Source organism: Nomascus leucogenys, chromosome 10 (assembly GCF_006542625.1).
Source record: "Nomascus leucogenys isolate Asia chromosome 10, Asia_NLE_v1, whole genome shotgun sequence".
NCBI classification, from domain to species: domain Eukaryota; kingdom Metazoa; phylum Chordata; class Mammalia; order Primates; family Hylobatidae; genus Nomascus; species Nomascus leucogenys.
The window spans coordinates 58,277,056-58,298,851 of NC_044390.1; the positions used below are offsets into that span (position 1 = coordinate 58,277,056).

The window sequence follows — 21,796 nt, forward strand, 5'->3', positions numbered from 1 at the left end:
CCAGGCTGGTCTTGAACTCCTGACCTCAAGTGATCTGCCTGCCTTGACCTCCCAAAGTGCTGGGATTACTGGCGTGAGCCACCAAGCCCGGCCCCAACCTGGATGTTACAGACAAGGATGTTACAAATTTCCCCTCCCCCAGTCCCTGAAAGCAACCCTCCCCCCCATCAAATCAGGCCACAGCCTGTTGCACAAACTCCAAGGCCTTATGACACAATGGATGCAGGACACATGCCCGTGTACACACAGTCACAGATCATCCATCTCACACCTACAAAGACCAGCACATTTGGCCAGGCGCGGTGGCTCACGCCTGAAATCCCAGCTCTTTAGGAGGCAGAGGCAGGAGGATTACTTGAAGTCAGGAGATCGAGACCATCCTGGGCAACATAGCAAAACCCTTTCTCAAAAAAAAAAAAAAAAAAAAAAGCCTAGCACATTTCACATGGACTCAGACACACACAGACACAGGGAGGGGGGACTGGCTAGGAGTTCCTGGCAGGATGTCAGTATCTGGGCTGTAGGGGGCCTGCCAGAGTCCTCCATGGTAATGATGCATGGAGTCCATCCAGTGGCTGTGGTCAGCCAGGGGAGTGGCAGAGGGGCACTGTTCTCCAGTTGTGGGACTGAGGGTCCCCTTCCCAGCCCTGATGAAGACTGGGTCCCTGCCCAGATGTGAACGCTGGAGGGGGCAGGCCGGGGTCCAGCTGTGGCCACAGGGAGGGGTTGAGTCAGCCGCTTCCCAGCAGTACAACCCAGGCTGGGCCCAGCTGTTCCTGGAAACCAGTAGGGGGGGTGGGCTCCCCAATCCAGCTGGGGGCTGCTGGCCCAGACCTGCACACCAGGGCTCTGTGTCCCTACAAATGGCGGCCTTCAGACCATCCCCCAAAACGTTGGGGGCTCTCTTTACCTAAAACAGGGGTTTGGATCCTTCTTCCAAAATGTGAAAGGTTTTTCAGCCCCTCTTGCTGAATTAAAGGTGCCTTGATCTCCGCAAAGCGGGGCTCCCTGTGTTTCAAAACAGAGATTGCTGCTGTCTTCCCTGCCGACATAGAAGCTCACTGCTTTTCCCCAAATGTGGGACTCCCTGCCGCTGCAAAATGGAGGGTTATGCTCCTCCCCCAAATTGAGCACACCCAGACTTTTCCTTAAGTCTGGGGACTCCTGCCTCCCCGAACATCTGGGACGCCCGCAACAGCCCACCAACATTAGCACAATTTAAGTCAATTTGCCTAAATATTTGGATTTCCAGATTTCCCCTAAACATCGAAATCCCTGCGACCCCCGCCCTAATGTGGTGATTTCAGCCTGTCCAGCCACCCATGCTTGTAACAGCTGTGGTTCCTGGCTCACCTCCCATTGCTACCTGGGAACGGGGTGGCCCTGTTTCCCTGTATTGGCAGCACCCTCTCCTCTGGTGAATGCGAGGTGGGGGAGCCAACGGCAGCTGTTCCCACGACCGCCGGAAGACAGCCCAGTCCGGAAGCCAGCGCTGCCGGCTCTTGTCCCCTTCCCCCACTATCCTCTCCACCCGCTCCCAGGGGCTGGAGTCTGGAAAACCACGCGGGAGGAGGTTGTGGGGATATGGACGAGCATCCGAGGCCCCCGGGTGCGTACGGCTGCGCATGAGTGGCTGTAATCGGGTGTCTGGGGGTGAGTGACTGCGTTCGTGCGATGCGCGCGGGGAGCAGCTGTCACTTTGCCCACCCTGCTCCGGGGCAAGGTCTCTGGCGCCAGGATCTTCTGGGTGGGTGGGAGCAGCGCCCCTCCCCTCCGATCTGGGCCCGCCCCCAATGCAGAGCCCGCCCCTCCCTCTGGGTACAGCTAATAATCTCTAATTAGTGCACATTACCCCGCCCGTCTACGGGGGAGGGGTTGCCGAGGGACCCTGGGGTCATAGGGCGCGAGCCTGGGCTTCACCCTTCCCCTCAAAACCCGGTCCACTCGGAACCTCTGTTTTCTCGCCGGCAAAGCAGGGAATTAAAACAGCACTTGCCATCTAGAGACATGGGGAGGATTCAATAGTCTATGTATTTAAATCGCTTAGCGCAGGACTGCATACAGTGAGCACTCCATACATGGTGACTGCAATTTTATTGTTAACTATAATTCCCATCACTTTCCATTGAGCCCCCTCCACCGCCCCAGCGGGGGTCTCAGGGCGGGCGCACAGTCTTCCCCCTAGGCCGCGTTCTGCGGTCTCCGCGCCCCCTGGTGGGCCCGGGCGACGCGGCAGCTTCAGCCAAATCCTGGGTTCTGAGGTGGGGGGATGCCGGGCGCACATCTGGGGAGGGGAAGGCGAGGGGGGAATGTCGTGGAAGACGGATCCAGGCTGGGCAAGGGTGCCTATCCATCAGCCAGGACATGTGTCTAACTGACCCTTCCTCGACCTAGGACCATACCCGTGTCCCCTTATCTACTCCTGGGGTCAATAATTCGGGGAGGATCCCTTCATTTGTTTATTTCTTGAGACAGGGTCTTCCCCCTGACGTCCAGGCTGGAGTAGAGTGGCGCCACCACGGCTCACTGCAGCGTTGACCTCCCGGACTCAAGCGATCCTCCCACCTCAGCCTCTGGAGTAGCTGGGAATAGGCGCGTGCCACCACGCCCAGCTACTTTTATTTTTTATTTTATTTTTGTAGAGACGGAGTCTCGCTGTGTTGCCAGGGCTGTTCTCGAACTCCTGGGTTCAAGCAGTCCTCGACCTCCCAAAGTGCTGGGATTACAGATGTAAACCATCGCGCCGGGCCTTTATTTATTTATTTATTTTTTTTTTTAATTTTTTTTTGAGACAGAGTCTCGCTCTGTCTCCCAGACTGGAGTGCAGTGGCACAATCTCGGCTCACTGCAACCTCTGCCTCTCGGGTTCAAGCTATTCTCCTGCCTCAACCTCCCGAGTAGCTGGGACTACAGACGCGTGCCACCATGCCCGGCTCATTTTTTGTATTTTTAGTAGAGAAGGGGTTTCACCGTGTTAGCTAGGATGGTCTCGATCTCCTGACCTCGTGATCCGCCTGCCTCGGCCTCCCAAAGTGCTGGGATTACAGGCTTGAGCCACCGCGCCCGGCCCTATTTTTAAATTTTTATTATTTTTTTGAGACAGGGTCTTGCTCTGTCACCCAGACTGGAGTGCAGTGGCCCTATCATGGCTCACTGCAGTCTCGACCTCCTGGGCTCAAGCCATCCTCCCACCTCTGCCTCTGTAGAGCTAGGACCACAGAAACACGCCAACATGCCTGGCTAATTTTTTTTTTTTTTGAGAAGGGGTCTTGCACTGTCGCCCCACTGGAGTGCAGTGGTACGATCTCGGCTGACTGCAACCTCCGCCTCCAGGGTTCAAGCGATTCTCCTGCCTCAGCCTCCCGAGTAGCTGAGATTACAGGCGTGCGCCACCACGCCCAGCTAATTTTTAGTATTTTTAGTAGAGATGGGGTTTCACCATGTTGGCCAGGCTGGCCTCCAACACCTGACCTCGTGATCTGCCCGCCTCGGCCTCCCAAAGTGCTGGGATTACAGGCGTGAGCCACCGCTACCTGGCTAATTTTTAAATTTTTTGAAGAGAGGCTGGTCTCCAACTTCTGGCCAAACTAATTCTCCCTCCTAGGCCTCCCAAAATACTGAGATTACAGTCGAGAGCCACCGCGTCCGGCGGGAAAACCCCTTTAGCATCCCCTCTCCCAGTCCATAGAAAGTGCCAGGGCTCGCCACTCCCCGCACAAAGGCTCCGATCATAAGTGGTTAGACACAAGAATTTACTTAAGTTGCAGGGAAAAGACGTGAATGCGCTTGTGTAACAGGGTGGAGCACCTCCGTCTCAAAAGGATCTTGAGGACCTCCCACCCCAAAAAGGGCCAGGGCGAGGAGGGGAGGTGGTACCACCCTCGTATGCACAAGGCTGGGCCAGGCTGACCCCTAGCGGCAGGGCGGGCGCCCGAACAGTGCCCGGATCCAAGATGGCGGGGCTGGAGGCAAGAGCGGGCGTGGGGAGGAGATTACGTTACCGAGGCGGAGCCTGGGCTTGGGGGCGGGGCGGGGCCTGCGCCTAGGGGGCGGGGCGGGGCGGCGCTCTAGGCCGAGCGGGAGGTCGGGGCTGCGGGCGCTCGCTGGTGGTGGACCCGGAGGCGGCTGCGGCGCCGGGGCTCCGTAGCCTGGATTGAATCCGATCGGTAGCCATGAGCGTGGACAAAGCCGAGCTATGCGGGTCTCTGCTCACCTGGGTAGGTCGTGGGGCGGGACGAGGGGAAGGTGAGCGCCCGCTCCTCTTGCCCGGGATCCCTGGTCCTGGTTCGGTCAGTCTCTTGGTGCTGGGGTTAGGAGGTGCAGGGTCGTCGGCTTGCTGGACCGATGGACTCTGGCCCGAGCACCCGCCCCTGTCACGTGGCAAGTCTGCGTGGAAAGGACAGGTGAGGCCCCGCCCCTCTGTGGTTGGTTCACGTGGGGCGAGGACACAGGTGAATTGGCCTGGTCACGTGGTGCCTGTGGGGCCCAGGTGACTCGCGATACCGCCCTGGCCTGGACGCGCAGGGTTTGTTGGGCAGAGGTGAAGTGAGGCCACGCCCCCTCCGGTCTCAGGTGAGCAGAAGCCAGTCTCGCAGAGCTGCTGTGGCGGAGCAGCGCCCGCCCCACCATGTGAGGTTCGCTGACAGGAAAAGTCTGCAAAAGGCAGTGGTTCGGCGCTCCCAGGCCCTAACTCTCTCCGTTGTCCTTTCCTTTACCCCTCAGTTACAGACGTTCCACGTTCCGTCTCCCTGTGCCAGCCCTCAGGACCTGAGCAGCGGCCTTGCCGTAGCCTATGTGCTGAACCAGATGTGAGTGGAGCTGAGGGGGAGGATCCCAAAAGTGCCCCCCAGCCTGCTCATCCCACCTTCTCGCCCCCAGAGACCCCTCCTGGTTCAACGAGGCATGGCTCCAGGGCATCTCGGAAGATCCGGGTCCGAACTGGAAGCTGAAGGTGACAAGTGGACTCCTGATTAGAGGACAGACTGGTGAAGAGATGACCAGGGACGGGCCAGCTAGGCACATGTCCTGGGTGATGGGCAGGAAGAGGGACAGATGTCTGGTGATCAACCATTTGTTCATCTATTCATCTATAGAGTACTCACCCTGTGCCAGGCCTGGGCATTCAGCAAGGAATAACACAGACAAAAACCTGCCCCACACATCCATCATTCTAGTGACAAGCAACACATACACAACCATAAAAATTAACTTCCAGGCTGGGCGCAGTGGCTCATGCCTGTAATCCCAACACTTTGAGAGGCAAAAGTGGGTGGATCACTTGGGGCCAGGAGTTCAAGACCAGCCTGGCCAACATGTTGAAACCCCGTCTCTACTAAAAATACAAAAATTAGCTGGGTGTGGTAGTGCGCACCTGTAATCCCAGTTACTTGGGAGGCTGAGACATGAGAATCACTTGAACCTGGGAGGTGGAGGTTGCAGTGAGCCGAGATCGAGCCATTGTACTCCAGCCTTGGCAACAGAGTGAGACTCTGCCTCAAGAAGAAGAAAAAAAAAAGAAAGAAAAAACTTTTGATGCCAATAGTTCTGTGAAGACAACAAAAAAGCAGGGCTTTGAGAGAGAGCAATGAGGGCATGGGTGGCTGATTACATCAGATGGGTTAATCTCCAAGTGAAATTTGGGGGAACAGTGTTCCAGGCATAGGGAATAGCAGATATAAAGGCCGTGATTTGGGAATACACTTGGTGTGATGGAGGAATGGCAGAAAGGGCAGAACAGAGCAAGAGGGCAAGATTTATAGGAGATGAGGTCATCAGGGGCCTGGCAGGCCATGGTGGGGGTGTGGATTCTATTTTTAAGTGCTGTGGAAAGTCAAGGCAGGGTTTTAGCAGAGCAAAGATGCAACCTGGCTTGGGCTTTATAAAGCTCCCCATGGCTGCATGGAGAGAAATAAAATGTAGGCAGCAAAAGTGTAAGAGGAGAGGCAGCTGGTGCATTAATCCAGGTGAGAGGTAAGGATGGATGGGTAGGGCTGAAGGATGATGGGGCAGGTAATGAGGAGTGACTTGGTTCTGGAGACATATGAAGGAAGATGGTCAGGCAGGCCGGGCACAGTGGCTCATGCCTGTAATCCCAGCACTTTTGGAGGCTGAGGTGGGAGGATTGCTTGAGCTCAGGAGCTTGAGACCAGCCTGGCTACATAGCAAAACCTCCTCTCTACAAATAAAAAAAAGTAGTCAATTATGGTGGTATATGCCTGTAGTCCCAGCTACTAGGGAGGCAGAGATAGGAGGATTGCTTGACCCCAGGAGGTCGAGGCTGCAGTGAGCCAAGATTGCACCACTGCACTCCAGCCTGGGTGACAGAGTGAGACACCGTCTTAAAAAACTAAAGCAAAAAATCTTAAAAATCAAAACGAAACAAAGATGGTCAGGCAGACAAAAGGGGCAGACAGCCAAACAGGTCACCCCTAGAGGAAGGCGCATGCAGACAGAATAGGATGAGATAAGCAGGGAAGGAGAAGTGAGGTGGAGAAAGGATGGGACGTACAGATTCAGAGTGGGAGGCCTCTGAACTTGTCCACAGCTCCTTGTTCCTCCCTAGGTCAGCAATCTGAAGATGGTCTTACGGAGCCTAGTAGAGTACTCCCAGGATGTGAGTAACTGTAAAGGGATTCAGGGGGTTGAGTTGGGAGAAGGGTGGGCCCATGAGCCCCTGACACCCCCTTCTCCCCAGGTCCTGGCGCATCCTGTGTCAGAAGAGCACCTCCCAGATGTGAGCCTCATTGGAGAGTTCTCAGACCCGGCAGAGCTCGGCAAGCTGCTTCAGCTGGTGCTGGGCTGTGCCATCAGTTGCGAGAAAAAGCAAGGTATGGGGAGCTTAGGGGGTCCCCAGGGGCTGGCCTGAGGAAATCCTCCTTCCTCCCCACCTCACCCCTGGGTCTCAGCCTCCCCCACCTTGATCCCCAGAGCACATCCAGAGAATCATGACGCTGGAAGAATCCGTTCAGCATGTGGTGATGGAAGCCATCCAGGAGGTGGGTGGGGGCACTCAGTGTGCAATTGGAAAATGTCAGGAGAGGGGACGTCTCTAGGGCAGAGGCAAGTGGGCACAGGCCCTGCCCTGGTAAGGTCTGGACTCTGCCTGGAACTCAGCTGGCCAGACATCTCTGTCTCATGTGTCTGCCAGCTCCTCCCAGCTCTAAGTCGCAATCTAGCAGGCTCAAGGGATCTGGCTTCCCTCTGTGCTGGAGGCAGGAGGGCAGCCTCTGGGCTGGAGTTATTGGGCAGAACTGGCCTTGACGGGAGGATGGAGAGGTTCGTCAGGTTGGACAGTAGATGCTTGGAAGGCTGCCCTCAGATATCCAGTTCATTACAATGCCCCTTCCCACTCCCCAGCTCATGACCAAAGACATTCCTGACTCCCTGTCACCAGAGACATATGGCAACTTTGACAGCCAGGTAAGAGATCTGGGGGAAAGGTGTTCCAGGCACAGGGATCAGCAAATCCAAAGGCCTGGAGTTGGGAATAAGTTTGCTGTGATTAACCTTGTGACTTAACCTTGTTAAAAAGGTCCAGACCCCACTAACAGATGCTCAGGGCTGCCTAAAGGGGAGGGGCTTGTCCTTAAGCCTGTAAGCCACGCCCATCTTCCAGGGTGCTAGCCACTTCCTGTGCCAGGTCTCCAGTGTTCTGGAATTGCTCTTCTTTCAGTCTCCAACCCCAGCCCTGTTTTCTTTTCTTTTCTTTTCTTTTCTTTTTTTTTTTTTTTTTTTTTTTTGAGATGGAGTCTCACTGTGTCACCCAGGCTGGAGTGCAGTGGCACGATCTCGGCTCACTGCAACCTTCGCCTCCTGGGTTCAAGCGATTCTCCTGCCTCAGCCTCTCGAGTAGCCAGGACTACAGTCACGCGCCACCACACCCGGCTAATTTTTGTATTTTTAGTAGAGAAGGGGTTCGCCACGTTGGCCAGGCTGGTCTGGAACTCCTGATCTCAGGTAACCCACCCGCCTCAGCCTCCCAAAGTGCTGGGATTATAGGCGTGAGCCACCGCACCCGGCGCCAGCCCTCTTTTCGATCCTGAGGATTTCTTGGTCCCCTCCATTTAGCTTCTAGAGATCTCAGCCTCCCTCCCCCCGTCCTTCTCCTGAATCCCTGAGTTCCTCTTCCCCCTCATCTCCACAGTCCCGCAGGTACTATTTCCTAAGTGAGGAGGCTGAGGAGGGGGACGAATTACAGCAGCGCTGTCTGGATCTGGAGCGGCAGGTAGGGCCCGAGGTGGGGCAGGGTCACTTGAGTAGCCCCTCTCCAAGCCCAAGCTCATCTTTCTGCCCTGTCCGCAGCTGATGCTCCTGTCAGAGGAGAAGCAGAGCCTGGCGCAAGAGAATGCAGCGCTGCGGGAGCGGGTGGGCCGGCCTGAAGGCGAGGGTACCCCAGGTCTCACTGCCAAGAAGCTGCTGCTGCTGCAATCCCAGCTGGAGCAGTTGCAGGAGGAGAACTTCAGGTGTGGTCAGCTGGGGACTGGGCCAGGCAAGCCAGGGGACCGGGGGAGGGCAGCCCCCTCATGTGCTCTTTCCCCAACACCCCTAGGCTGGAGAGTGGCAGGGAGGATGAGCGCCTGCGCTGTGCCGAGCTGGAGAGGGAGGTGGCGGAGCTGCAGCACCGGAACCAGGCGCTGACAAGCCTGGCCCAGGAGGCACAGGCCCTGAAGGATGAGATGGATGAGCTACGGTGAGTGGTGGGTTCCTGGGTCCCCATCACGGGGGGCGGGGGGTAAACCTGTTTCCAGAGTTCCCCTCTGATGCCATAGCAGCTCTGTAATTTCCATATGCCCAGTGAACCCCCAATATGCCCCCTGGACTCCACAGTGCCACCCTGAGCCCTACAGAACGCCCAAGGCCACATTGCACTATCCTGAACTCCACCATATCCCCTGGACCCCACACTGCCCCCCCCTTATCCCACAGTATGCTTCCAAGACCCCATAGCATCCCTGTGGCCCCTCCAAAACACAAGAACCTCCCCTACAATGCTCTGCAGATCCCACTGCACATTTTGGGCTTCATAATGCTCCTGGATCCCATGGTACCTTCCAGGACTCCACAATGCAATTACTTTGCAACCCCTTTTGACTCTACTGTGCCTTCTGTAACCACAAAGGGCTCCGCTGGGCCCTTATAGCATCTCTGTAATGCGAAAGTACTAGTGCACCCCCCAATTGCACTTCTAAGGACCCCATAGTCCTCTTGTCCCACAGCTCCCCCAGTGACTCCAAGGTGTCCTTGGCAGATGCTCAGACCTCTCTAGACTCCCCATCACTCCCCCTATAACCCCACCTACTGTGTCCCCACAATTCCACCCCAAAGGATCCCTGATTAAACCCTGGGCTAACTAACCATTGCTGTAACGACTCTCAACAGCTCCAGGCCCTGATTGACCCCTGACCCTCGACTTTCATGACCCCTTCACCTTGAACCCAAAAGCCTCAGGCTGAACAACACCCTCTGCTCCAAGGGCCACTCCACATCCCAGCTGACCCCTGATCAGAGCTCTCAGTCCTCCCTCTTCCCTCCCACTCCCCTAGGCAGTCCTCGGAGCGTGCTGGGCAGCTGGAGGCCACGCTGACCAGTTGCCGACGCCGCTTGGGCGAGCTGAGGGAGCTGCGGCGGCAGGTGCGGCAGCTGGAGGAACGCAACGCCGGCCACGCCGAGCGCACGCGGCAGCTGGAGGATGAGCTGCGCCGAGCCGGCTCCCTGCGCGCCCAGCTGGAGGCGCAGCGGCAGCAGGTGCGGCGGGGGCGGGGTTAGGGCCTGGGCCCCGCCCCTGGCAGCGAGTCCCTCACCGTTGGCCCGCCCTCCGCCCACCCCTGAGCCCCTCCCTTACTTGTACGTAGGCCACGCCCTCCGGGCCTCTTCCCTCCACCCAGGCTGCTCTTCTGCCTGGGTTAGTAAGCCTTCCCTTACTTAAGGGAAGGTACTGGCCGGGCGCGGTGGCTCAAGCCTGTAATCCCAGCACTTTGGGAGGCCGAGGCGGGCGGATCACGAGGTCAGGAGATCGAGACCATCCTGGCTAACACAGTGAAACCCCGTCTCTACTAAAAATACAAAAAATTAGCCGGGTGTGTTGGCGGGCGCCTGTAGTCCCAGCTACTCGGGAGGCTGAGGCAGGAGAATGGCGTGAACCCGGGAGGCGGAGCTTGCAGTGAGCCGAGATCGCGCCACTGCACTCCAGCCTGGGGCACAGAGCAAGACTCCGTCTCAAAAAAAAAAAAAAAAAAAAAGGGAAGGTACTTCCCTTCCCTTAAGTACCTTTCCTCTAAATTCTTTGATGCCCGCGCCTTCACCATGCTGCTTGATTTACTTGGGGCTACCTACCCATGTAACAAGACTTCTGTATTGAAAATATCCTAAAATGCATACAGGCCAGGCCTGGTATCCCAGCGCTTTGGGAAGCTGAGCCGGGAGGATCACTTGAGCCCAGGATTTCGAGGTTGTAGTGAGCTGTGGCTGCATCACTGCATTCCAGCCTGGGTGACAGGGGGAGACCCTGACTCAAAAGGAAAAGGCCAGGTGCGGTGGCTCGCGCCTGTAATCCCAGCGCTTTGGGAGGCCAAGGCGGGCACCCCATAACTCCTTCTGTAACCCCACATCACTTGAGGCCAGGAGTTTGAGACCATCCTGGCCAACATAGCGTAACCCTGTCTCTACTTAAAAATACAAAAATTAGGCTGGGTGCGGTGGCTCACACATGGAATCCCAGCACTTTGGGAGGCCAAGGCGGGCGGATCACGAGGTCAGGAGATCGAGACCATCCTGGCTAACACGGTGAAACCCCGTCTCTACTAAAAAATACAAAAAATTAGCCAGGCGTGGTGGTGGGCGCCTGTAGTCCCAGCTACTCTGGAGGCTGAGGCAGGAGAATGGTGTGAACCCGGGAGGCGGAGCTTGCAGTGAGCCGAGATCGTGCCACTGCACTCCAGCCTCGGCGACAGAGCGAGACTCCGTCTCGAAAAAAAAAAAAACAAAAAAAACTTAGCTGGGCTGGTGGCGTGCGCCTGTAATCCCAGCTACCCAGAAAGCTGAGGCACGAGAATCGCTTGAACCTGGGAGGTGGAAGTTGCAGTAAGCCAAGATCGCATCACTGCACTCCAGCCTGGTTGAGAGAGGGAGACTCTGTCTCAAAAGAAAAAAGTAAAAGATATTAAAAAAAAGAAAAAGAAAAATAGAGCTGGGCGTGGTGACTCATGCCTATAATCCCAGCACTTTGGGAGGTTGAGATGGGAGATTGCTTGAGGCCAGCAGTTCAAGAACAGCCTGGTCAAGATAGCAAGATCCCATCTGTTTTTAAAAAATATTTTTTTTTTTTTTTAAAGAAAATCCATTGAACATACCTTACCTACCGAGCATCACAGCTTACCCTAGCCTACCTTAAACATGGTCAGAAAACTTACCTTAGCCTAGTTTGGCAAAATCATCTACCATAAAGCATATTTTATAATAGAGCGTTGACTATATAGTGCAATTTATTGAAGACTAATTCATTGCAATTGAAAAACAGAATGGTTATATGGGTTCTTACTGTTAACATTCACAGTTGGCTGGGTGCAATGGCTCACACCTGTAATCCCAGTGCTTTGGGAGGCTGAAATGGGAGGATTGCTTGAGGCCAGGAGTTTGAGATCAGCCAGGGCAACAGAGCAAGACCCTGTCTCTAAAAAAACCAAGCAAAAAACATACACAGCTGAAAGCACCATAGTAAAGTAAAAAAAAAAAAAAAGTCAAACCATCCTGGATCGGGGACCATTTGTACTCAGCCCCTGCCCCTGTTCCCATCCCTGCAGTCCTTATTCCTCCCCTCTCTGTGTTCAGGTGCAGGAACTGCAGGGCCAGTGGCAGGAGGAGGCCATGAAGGCCGAGAAATGGCTATTTGAATGCCGCAACCTGGAGGAAAAGTATGAGTCGGTGACAAAGGAGAAGGAGGTGAGGCTGAGGTCCCACTGCCCAAGCCCCACCCTGCCAATTCTGGGGTAGCCCATTTCCCAGGAGGCCGAGCCTGACCCGTGGGGTGTCTTGTACCCTGTCGCTGCAGCGGCTGTTGGCGGAGCGGGACTCCTTGCGGGAGGCCAATGAGGAGCTGCGCTGCGCCCAGCTGCAGCCGCGGGGGTTGATCCAGGCCGGTGAGATGAAGCCCCATCCCAGGGTCTTACCTGTCCTGGTGTACTGTTTGGGCAGAACAGGTTGTGTCCCAGTGCATGTCTAGGTTGGGGACAGAGCTAGGCCAGGCTGGAGGTGACCAGAAAGAGGTGACATGGTCAAATTGAAGAGAGAGGCTCAGGGTCTCAGGGTGGAGCAAAGGCTAAAAAGCGAGGCCAACCCTCCCGGTTCTCTATCAAGCCAGAGATGGAGCTTGTGTCAAGCCAGGCTGTTGGCTGAACTTGAAGCCCCAAAAGATGATCCTTGGGAAGAAGACCCTAGGGGCGGGGACAGGGAATGCGGAGAGACCTGAAGACTTTTCTCGCATTCTTCAGATTCCTCACTGGATCCCACCTCCCCACCCGTGGATAACTTAGCCGCGGAGATCCTGCCTGCGGAGCTCAGGTATCTTGGGGTCACTCAAAACTCTGGCCCCACCCAGGCCTGCCAAGGCCCGCCCTCAGCCCCGCCCCGCCTCCCACCTTCTACTAGCCCCGGTTGCTTGGTCTCAGTCCAGGTCCTAGCCGGGCTCCTAGGCCCACTTACTCTTGATTTGGCTCTGTCCAGCCCTACCAGATGACTTTGCCTCTCAAGGGTCTATCCTTAGTACACAAATTATGTCCAACACCTGGCTCCACTTCCTGTACAAAAATCCTGTGCCCTAGCCCCGCTGACTTTGATCCTTTCCCCCAGCGTCCACCCCTGTCGGTGTAGCCTTTGTGAGTTTCAGTCCCCTGTGCCCTGCCGGGATTAACTCTCCCACCCCAGGCCAGGCACGGTGGATCACGCCTCGAAGTCCCAGCACTTGGAAGGCCGAAGCTGGAGGATCACTTGAGCCCAGGAGTTTGAGAGCAGCTTGGGCAACATAGTGGCCCTCTCTACAAAATAAAAATGATTGAAAAATCCCAAAAACGACAGGGCGCGGTGGCTCACGCCTGTAATCCCAGCACTTTGGGAGGCCAAGGCGGGCGGATCACAAGGTCAGGAGATCGAGACTATCCTGGCTAACACGGTGAAACCCTGTCTCTACTAAAAATACAAAAAAATTAGCCGGGCGTGGTAGCACGCGCCTGTAGTCCCAGCTACTCGGGAGGTTGAGGCAGGAGAATGGCTTGAACCTGGGAGGCAGAGGCTGCAGTGAGCCGAGATCGTGCCACTGTATTCCAGCCTGGGTGACAGAGTGAGACTCCATCTCTTTTTTTTTTTTTTTTTTTTTTTGAGACGGAGTCTTGCTGTCACCCAGGCTGGAGTGCAGTGGCCCGATCTCGGCTCACTGCAAGCTCCGCCTCCCGGGTTCACGCCATTCTCCTGCCTCAGCCTCTCCGAGTAGCTGGGACTACAGGCGCCCGCCACCACGCCCGGCTAATTTTTTTGTATTTTTAGTAGAGACGGGGTTTCACTGTGGTCTCGATCTCCTGACCTCGTGATCCGCCCGCCTCGGCCTCCCAAAGTGCTGGGATTACAAGCGTGAGCCACCGCGCCCGGCCGAGACTCCATCTCAAACAAACAAACAAAAAGCCAAAACTAACCAAACAAAAAAATAAAAACCCGAAAATCTGTCCCATCCTAGTTCTTCCCATTTCTGCTTCCCGCTTTCCAGCAGTCTCATCCCAGCTGTTCGAATCCACACTTGTAGCTCCGCCCCTGCCTAGCCCCACCCCCTACCCCAGCTTAGAGCTCAGTCCACTTTAACCCTGGGCCGGGAGCCTGAACCCCTAGGAGGTCCTCGGTGCTCCAACCCCATGGTCTGGCTGGGCTCTTCCCCAGGGCTCTGTCCCGCCCCTAGCTCCACTCGCCCTAAGCCCCAGCGAGCCTGCGGGGTGACTCGATCCTGGCCCTGCTCTCTCCTCCCGGGTCTGCAGGGAGACGCTCCTGCGGCTTCAGCTGGAGAACAAGCGGCTGTGCCGGCAGGAGGCGGCCGACCGGGAGCGGCAGGAGGAGCTGCAGCGCCACCTGGAGGAGGCCAACCGCGCGCGCCACGGGTTGGAGACGCAGCACCGGTGAGCGCCTGGGGACCTACCTGCGCAGAGCAGGGACAGAGGGGGCCAAAAGTGGGCACAGGCACTAAGCGGCCCCCCACCCTCGCAGGCTGAACCAGCAGCAGATATCCGAGCTGCGGGCCCAGGTGGAGGACCTGCAGAAAGCACTGCAGGAGCAGGGGGGCAAGACCGAAGACGTGAGTGTCACCCACCACCTCCCAGCCTGGCCCTCCCTTGTGCCCCAAAGTAACCCTCCTCTCTCTCCCATGCTGCCCGATGCCCCATACAGGCCATTGTAAGTACCATGGGCCCAGGATGGTACCCCCTACCCTCACCCTGGGAAGGAAGAATTAGGGCCTCTCTGGACCCCCCACTCACCTTGCCTCTTCTCTCTCCCAGTCCATCTTGCTGAAAAGGAAGCTGGAGGAACATTTGTAAGTCACAGAAAGAGGGCACTCCTGGTGGGGGCATGGATTTGACATTAGTGGGGAGTTTCTTAGGCGTGTGCCACCATGCCTGGCTGATTTTTTATATTTTTAGTAGAGACGGGGTTTCACCATGTTGGCCAGGCTGGTCTCGGACTCCTGACCCCAGATGATCCACCCGCTTTGGCCTCCCAAAGTGCTGTGATTACAGGCATGAGCCACCGCTCCTGGCCTTCTTTCTTTTCTTTTACCTGTCTGCTATTGAAGAGATTTGTATTCTAGAAAGATCCTGGCTGCTGGATGGAGTGGTTGAGAGTAGAAGCTAGCAAGGGAAGATGGTGGCTGGACCAACTTGGGAGCTTTGGGATGGAAAGAAGTGGACAGCAGGGGGCTGTTCCAGGGGATATCTGCTAAGGGTGCGGAGGGTTGTGGCTCTGATAGCTGAGGAGCTGGTGGGACCAGGGTACACAGCCCCCAGGCATGAGGGGCAGGCAGAGAGGGCTCTGTGGCCATGTAGGGGCATTTCTGGCTGGCGGGGAGGTCTGTGGCTACCACTGGGACAAAAGAGAAGCCAGCTTGGAGGTCAGCCCACTGCTGCTCATCCCCGGCCCACAGGCAGAAGCTTCATGAGGCAGATCTGGAGTTGCAGAGGAAGCGGGAGTACATTGAGGAGCTGGAGCCACCCACTGACAGCAGCAGTAAGTGAGACCTAGTGACCAGAGGGTGGGGAGATACCAGAGCCCAGCAGCGTGGAGCTGATGGGCCACCTCTTCCGCCAGCAGCCCGGCGGATCGAGGAGCTGCAGCATAACCTGCAGAAGAAGGACGCGGACTTGCGGGCCATGGAGGAGCGATACCGCCGCTACGTAGACAAGGCCCGCATGGTGAGGACACTGGGTGTTCCCACAAGTTGCCTGCCCTGGCTTCTTCCTTTTTGTGCCTCCTATTGAGTCAAACCTCCTACTTGCACATCTGTGCCCCCAACTCATACCTGTCATACCCCACCATATGACAGACTTCTGCATGATTCCCCACTGCTACTGATTGTCACATTAAAGTACTGCACAGCTGGCCGGGTGCCGTGGCTCACGCCTGTAATCCCAGCACTTTGGGAGGTCAAGGCAGGCGGAACATGAGGTCAGGAGTTCGAGACCAGCCTGGCCAACATGGTGAAACCCCATCTCTACTAAAAATACAAAAATTAGCTGGGCATGGTGGTGGGCACCTGTAATCCCAGCTACTCAGGAGGCTGAGGCAGGAAAATAATTTGAACTCTGGAGGCGGAGGTTGCAGTTAGCTGAGATTGTGCCATTGCACTCCAGCCTAGGTGACAGGGCAAGAGTCCATCTCAAAAAAAAAAAAAAAAAAGTACCGCACAGCCAGGCGCAGTGGCTCACGCCGCTAATCCCAGCACTTTGGGAGGCTGAGGCAGCTGATCCCTTGAGGTCAGGAGTTCGAGACCAGCCTGGCCAACATGGCGAAACCCCGTCTCTATGAAAAATAGAAAAATTAGCCGGGAGTGGTAGCATGCACCTGTAATCCCAGCTACTCGGGAGGCTGAGGCAGGAGAATCACTTGAACCTGGGAGGCAGCAGTTGCAGTGAGCTGAGATTGTGCCACTTCACTCCAGGTTGGGCAACAGAGCCAGACTCCATCACAAAAATAAAAATAAAGTAAAAATAAAGTACTGGATGGATGGGCACAATGGCTCATGCTTGTAACCTCAACACTTTGGGAGGCTAAGGCAGGAGAATTGCTTAATGCCAGGAGTTCAAGACCATCCTGGGCAACATAGGGGGACTCTGTCTCTATAATCAATGAAAGAATGAATGAATACACACACCGCAGTATGTCCCAGGGGGTTTCAAGGCCAAAGTCACCTGGTTATGACTTTCTCAACCTGTAGGTCATGCAGTCCATGGAACCTAAGCAGCGGCCAGCTGCGGGGGCACCTCCAGAACTCCATTCCCTGAGGACACAACTCCGAGAACGGGATGTCCGCATCCGACACCTGGAGGTGGGTGTCCTTGTCCCTTTACGCTGCCTCCAGCATATCTAGGCCCCTGACACTTGCCTCCTTGACAGATGGACTTTGAGAAAAGCCGAAGTCAGCGGGAGCAGGAAGAAAAGCTGCTCATCAGTGCCTGGTATAATATGGTAAGTGTGGGGTCTGGGCTCTAAGATCGCATGGGTAGAGTATTGGTGGGGGGGGTCCTGTGAGCTCACCTGACCCCAACCACACCTCCTCCTGAAGGGCATGGCCTTGCAGCAGCGAGCTGGGGAAGAGCGGGTGCCTGCCCATGCCCAGTCATTCCTGGCACAGCAGCGGCTGGCAACCAATGCTCGCCGTGGACCCCTGGGACGCCTGGCATCTCTGAACCTTCGCCCCAATGACAAGCACTGACAGACCTCACAATCAAGCCAGCCTGGGCTCCACCCACCCTGGCTTCCTCCAACTCACATGGCGCCCAGCATTGGGCTTCAGCCAGCTGCTCGAGAGCTTTGAGGCTGTGATCTCTGCTCTTCCCTCTCCCAGACTGGTGGGGAGGGAGGGAGGGAGGGAGGTATAGGCCTGTCCTTTTTAGCAATGTGATTCTTATCGTTGATTCTCTCTCTGGAGTTCATGTGCTGCCTGGGGAGACTCTGATTTTATATTTGAGAAAAATAAAGGCCTTCAATCTGCCCTGGCTGTGCTCTGGGCACCAAGGTGAGGGAGAGAAAGTGGGCCAGAGGCTTAGCCCATTGCTTTTAAGAAAAGCTTAGCGGCCAGGTGCGGTGGCTTATGTCTGTAATCCCAGCACTTTGGGAAGCTGAGGCAGGTGGATCACCTGAGGTCAGGAGTTTGAGACCAGCCTGGCCAACATGGCGAAACCCCTCCTCTACTAAAAATACAAAAATTAGCAGGTCATGGTGGTACATGCCTGTAATCCCAGCTACTTGGGAGGCTGAGGTGGGAGAATCGCTTGAACCCGGAAAACAGAGGTTGCAGTGAGCTGAGATCATGCGATTGCACTCCAGCCTGGGCAACAGAGCAAGACTCCATCTCAAAAAGAAAAAAAAAAAGAAAAGAAATAAAAGCTTGGCTTGCATTCTTACTAAAGTGTGAGTGACCAATAGCACCATCCAGAGGTAGGTGAGGATCACCTTTGTGTGTCTGTGAATGTGTGGTGGTTTTGTTTTTTGGTTGTTGTTGCTTTTCTTTTTTTTTTTTTTTTTTTTTGAGATGGACTCTCACTCTGTTGCCCAGGCTGGAGTGTAGTGGCACGATCTTGGCTCACTGCAACTTCTGCCTCCTGGGTTCAAGCGATTTTCCTGCTTCAGCCTCCTGAGTAGCTGGGACCAGTTGCGCATGCCACCATGCCTGGCTAATTTTTGTATTTTTTTTTTTTTTTTTTTTTTCTTGAGACGGAGTCTCGCTCTGTCGCCCAGGCTGGAGTGCAGTGGCGCAATCTCGGCTCACTGCAAGCTCCGCCTCCCGGGTTCAAGCCATATCTCCTGCCTCAGCCTCTCCGAGTAGCTGGGACTACAGGCGCCCGCCACCACGCCCGGCTAATTTTTTTGTATTTTTTAGTAGAGACGAGGTTTCACCGCGGTCTCGATCTCCTGACCTCGTGATCCGCCCGCCTCGGCCTCCCAAAGTGCTGGGATTACAAGCGTGAGCCACCGCGCCCGGCCTAATTTTTGTATTGTTAGTAGAGACGGGGTTTCACCATGTTGGCCAGGGTGTTCTTGAACTCCTGACCTCAGATGATCCGCCCACCTCAGCCTCCTAAAGTGCTGGGGTTACAGGAGTGAGCCACCACGCCCGGCCACTAAGCTTTTCTTAAAAGCAGTGGGCTAGACCCTGGCCCACTTTATCTCCCTCACCTTGGTGCCCAGAGTTACCAGAGTGAGCCACCACTGTGGAACAATCACAGCTCGCTGCAGCCTGGGCAACAAGAGTGAGACCCCATCTAAAAAAAAAAAAAAGAAAGAAAAAAGAAAAAGGCCCAGAAAGGAGGCCTCACCAAGGAAGTGACATTATTGAAGCAGAGACCTGAAGGAGGTGAGGGAGAGGCCATGTTAGTATTTGGGGAAGATCCAGGCAGAGCAGTTTGCACAAAGGCCCTGAGATGACACCTCGCTTGGTGTGCTAGAGGGACAGTAAGGGGACCAGAGTGGCTGGAGCGGAGTGCATAAGAAAGCAGAAGGCTGGGCGCGGTGGCTCACGCTCACGCCTATAATCCCAGCACTTTAGAAGGCCAAGGCTGGCGGATCACGAGGTCAGGAGATCGAGACCATCCTGGCTAACATGGTGAAACCCCGTCTCTACTAAAAATACAAAGAAGTTAGCTGGGCGTGGTGGCAGGTGCCTGTAGTCCCAGCTACTCGGGAGGCTGAAGCAGGAGAATGGCATGAACCAGGGAGGCGGAGGTTGCAGTGAGCCGAGATTGTGCCACTGCACTCCAGCCTGGGCGATAGAGGGAGACTCTGTCTCAAAAAATCAAAGGAAAACAGAAGGCCGGGTGCGGTGGATCACACCTGTAATCACAGCACTTTGGGAGGCCGAGGCAGGCTGATCATGAGGTCAGGAGATCAAGACCATCCTGGCTAACACGGTGAAACCCTGTCACTACTAAAAATACAAAAAAATGCGGCCGGGTGCGGTGGCTCACGCCTGTAATCACAGCACTTTGGGAGGCTGAGACGGGCGGATCACCTGAGGTCAGAAGTTTGAGACCAGCCTGACCAACATGGAGAAACGCCGTCTCTACTAAAAAAAAAAACATACAAAATTAGCCGGATGTGGTGGCATACGCCTGTAATCCCAGCTACTCGGGAGGCTGAGGCACGAGAATCGCTTGAACCTGGGAGGCGGAGGTTGTGGTGAGCCAAGATCACGCCATTGCACTCCAGCCTGGGCAACAAGAGCAAAACTCTGTCTCAAAAAAAAAATAAAAATAAAAATACAAAAAGATTAGCCAGGCGTGGTGGCGGGTGCCTGTAGTCCCAGCTACCCTGGAGGCTGAGGCAGGAGAATGGCGTGAACCCGGGAGGCGGAGCTTGCTTGCAGTGAGCCGAGATGGCTCCACTGGCACTTCAGCCTGGGCGACACAGCGAGACTCTGTCTCAAAAAAAAAAAGAAAAAGAAAAAGAAAGCAGATGAGGGTGGGGAGATTATTCAGGGACTTGTGGGCTGCAGAGAGTACTTTAACTTTTATTCTAAGTGCGGTAGGAACCATGGAAGAGTCTAAGAAAGGAGGGATGTGACCTGGCTCGGGTGTTCATAGGCGCCCTCTGGTGGCCACTCTGGGAGAAACAGGCTTAGGAGGCCAGGGCCAGAGCTGGAAGAGACCAGGTTGGTAGTCCAGGTGGGTGGGTGGGTAATAGTGAGGGCTCTGGCCAGGCTGGGGTCCTGGAGGAGTGAGAAATGGTTGGATTCTAGATACAATTTAAAGGCAAAGCTGGCAGGGCACGGTGGCTCATGCCTGTGATCCCAGCACTTTGGCTGGCCAACATGGTGAAACCCTGTCTCTACTAAAAATACAAAAATTAGCTGGGTGTAGTGGGCGCCTGTAATCCAAGCTACTTGGGAGGCTGAGGCAGGAGAATCACTTGAACCCTGGAGGCGAAGGTTGCAGTGAGCCAAGATCATGCCATTGCAATCCAGCCTGGTGACAAGAGCGAAATTCCATCTCAAAAATAAAATAAAAATAAAAATTAAGGCAAAGCTGTTAAGATTTGCTGCTGGGTTGGTGTGGCCGCTGGGTTGATGTGATGGCCCGTGGTGGGAATAGGAATCCACGTGACTTCTTTTGGCCTCATCATCTGGAAGGACAAAGCTAACACACAGGGTGGGGCAGATTGGGGGGCTGATTAGGAGCTGGATTTCAAGTGTGTTATGTTTGAAGTGTCTGTGACATCTCTGCAAGGAGACATCTAAGAGGCAGTTGGCTTTCTAGGTCTACAGTTAGAGAAGGGATCCTGGCTGGATTTCTTTTTCTTCCTTCTTCTTTTTCTTTCCTTTTCTTTTTTAGATGGGGTCTCACTCTGTTGCCACCCAGGCTTGAGTGCAGTGGCACAATCTCACTGCAATCTCTGTCTCTTGGGTTCAAGTGATTCTCCTGCCTTAACCTCTGAGTAGCTGAGATTACAGGTGCCCACCACCTTGCCTGGCTAATTTTTGTATTTTTAGTAGAGATGGGCTTTCACCATGTTGGCCAGGTCTCGAGCTCCTGACCTCAAATGATCCACCTATCTCCGCCTCCCAGCTGGGATTACAGGTGTAAGCCCCACCGCACCAGGCCTTTTTTTTTTTTTTTTTTGAGACAGGGTCTCACTGTGTTGCCCATGCTGGTGTGCAGTGGCGTGACCATAGCTCACTGCCTTGGCTGGACTTTTATATTCAGGAGTCATCAGGAGTCTGTGTGATATTTAATTAGTAAAACCTGAAGCCCTGAGGGCCTGAGAATGCAGAGGCTTGAGGGAAGAACTCATGATCCTGGGACAGTGGCTGGCTCATTAATGAGTAATGCCAGGGCACTGATGTGGGTGTTTCAGAGAGCAGAGTCTGGGAAGAAGCAAGCAGGGCACCATCATAAAACCTGGAAGAGGTGAAACCCTGTCTCTACTAAAAATACAAAAAATTAGCCAGGTGTGGTGGTGTGCACCTGTAATCCCAGTTGCTTGGGGGCTGAGGCACAAGAATCCCTTGAACCAGGGAGGTGGAGGTTGCAGTGACCCAAGATCGTGGCACTGCACTCCAGCCTGGGTGATGAAGTGAGACTCTGTCTCAAAGAAAAAAAAAAAAACCTAGAATAAGCTGGGCATGGTGGTTGTGGTGGAGGAGGAGGAAGAGGAGAAGGAGGAGAAGGAAGAAGAAGAAACCTGCAGCTGGGCTTGGTGGCTCATGCCTGTAATCCCAGCACTTTGGGAGGCAGAGGCGGGTGGATCACCTGAATTCAAGAGTTCGAGACCAGCCTGGCCAACATGGTGAAACCCCCTCTCTACTAAAAATTAAAAAAAATTAGCTGAGTGTGGTGGTGAGTGCCTGTAATCCCAGATACTTGGGAGGCTGAGGCAGGAGAATTGCTTGGGCCTGGGAGGCAGAGGTTGCAGTGAGCAGAAATCACACCATTGCACTCCAGGCTGGGCAACAGAGAAAGACTCCGTCTCAAAAAAAAAAAAAAAAAACCTGCAAGAACTCCCAAATTTTACTTAGGACAATGGATAATGTCTGGCAGGAGAAATCAGACTAACAACG

The 21,796-nt window shown here is 54.9% G+C and overlaps 1 protein-coding gene across 6 annotated transcripts; it reads left to right on the forward strand.

The window, feature by feature from the left end:
• The first annotated feature begins 1,468 nt into the window (after positions 1-1,468).
• Positions 1,469-17,236, forward strand: HOOK2 (hook microtubule tethering protein 2). Of its 6 annotated transcripts, none has more exons than XM_030820716.1 (23): positions 1,469-1,653; positions 4,723-4,808; positions 4,879-4,951; positions 6,563-6,613; positions 6,695-6,827; positions 6,928-6,995; positions 7,357-7,419; positions 8,144-8,224; positions 8,302-8,462; positions 8,549-8,689; positions 9,543-9,744; positions 11,827-11,937; positions 12,047-12,134; positions 12,486-12,555; positions 14,013-14,150; positions 14,239-14,326; positions 14,419-14,424; positions 14,529-14,563; positions 15,170-15,252; positions 15,334-15,437; positions 16,460-16,570; positions 16,639-16,710; positions 16,808-17,236. In XM_030820716.1, exons 4-23 carry the CDS (start codon positions 6,578-6,580, stop codon positions 16,955-16,957), a joined length of 1,941 nt encoding a protein of 646 aa, XP_030676576.1. In that variant the 5' UTR covers positions 1,469-1,653; positions 4,723-4,808; positions 4,879-4,951; positions 6,563-6,577; the 3' UTR covers positions 16,958-17,236. The 6 variants fall into 6 exon arrangements, with proteins under 6 accessions (XP_030676576.1, XP_030676575.1, XP_030676571.1 ...); XM_030820715.1 differs by having other exon boundaries at positions 1,469-1,609; positions 4,879-4,985; XM_030820711.1 differs by lacking the exon at positions 1,469-1,653 and adding an exon at positions 4,003-4,217.
• Positions 17,237-21,796: the final 4,560 nt, after the last annotated feature.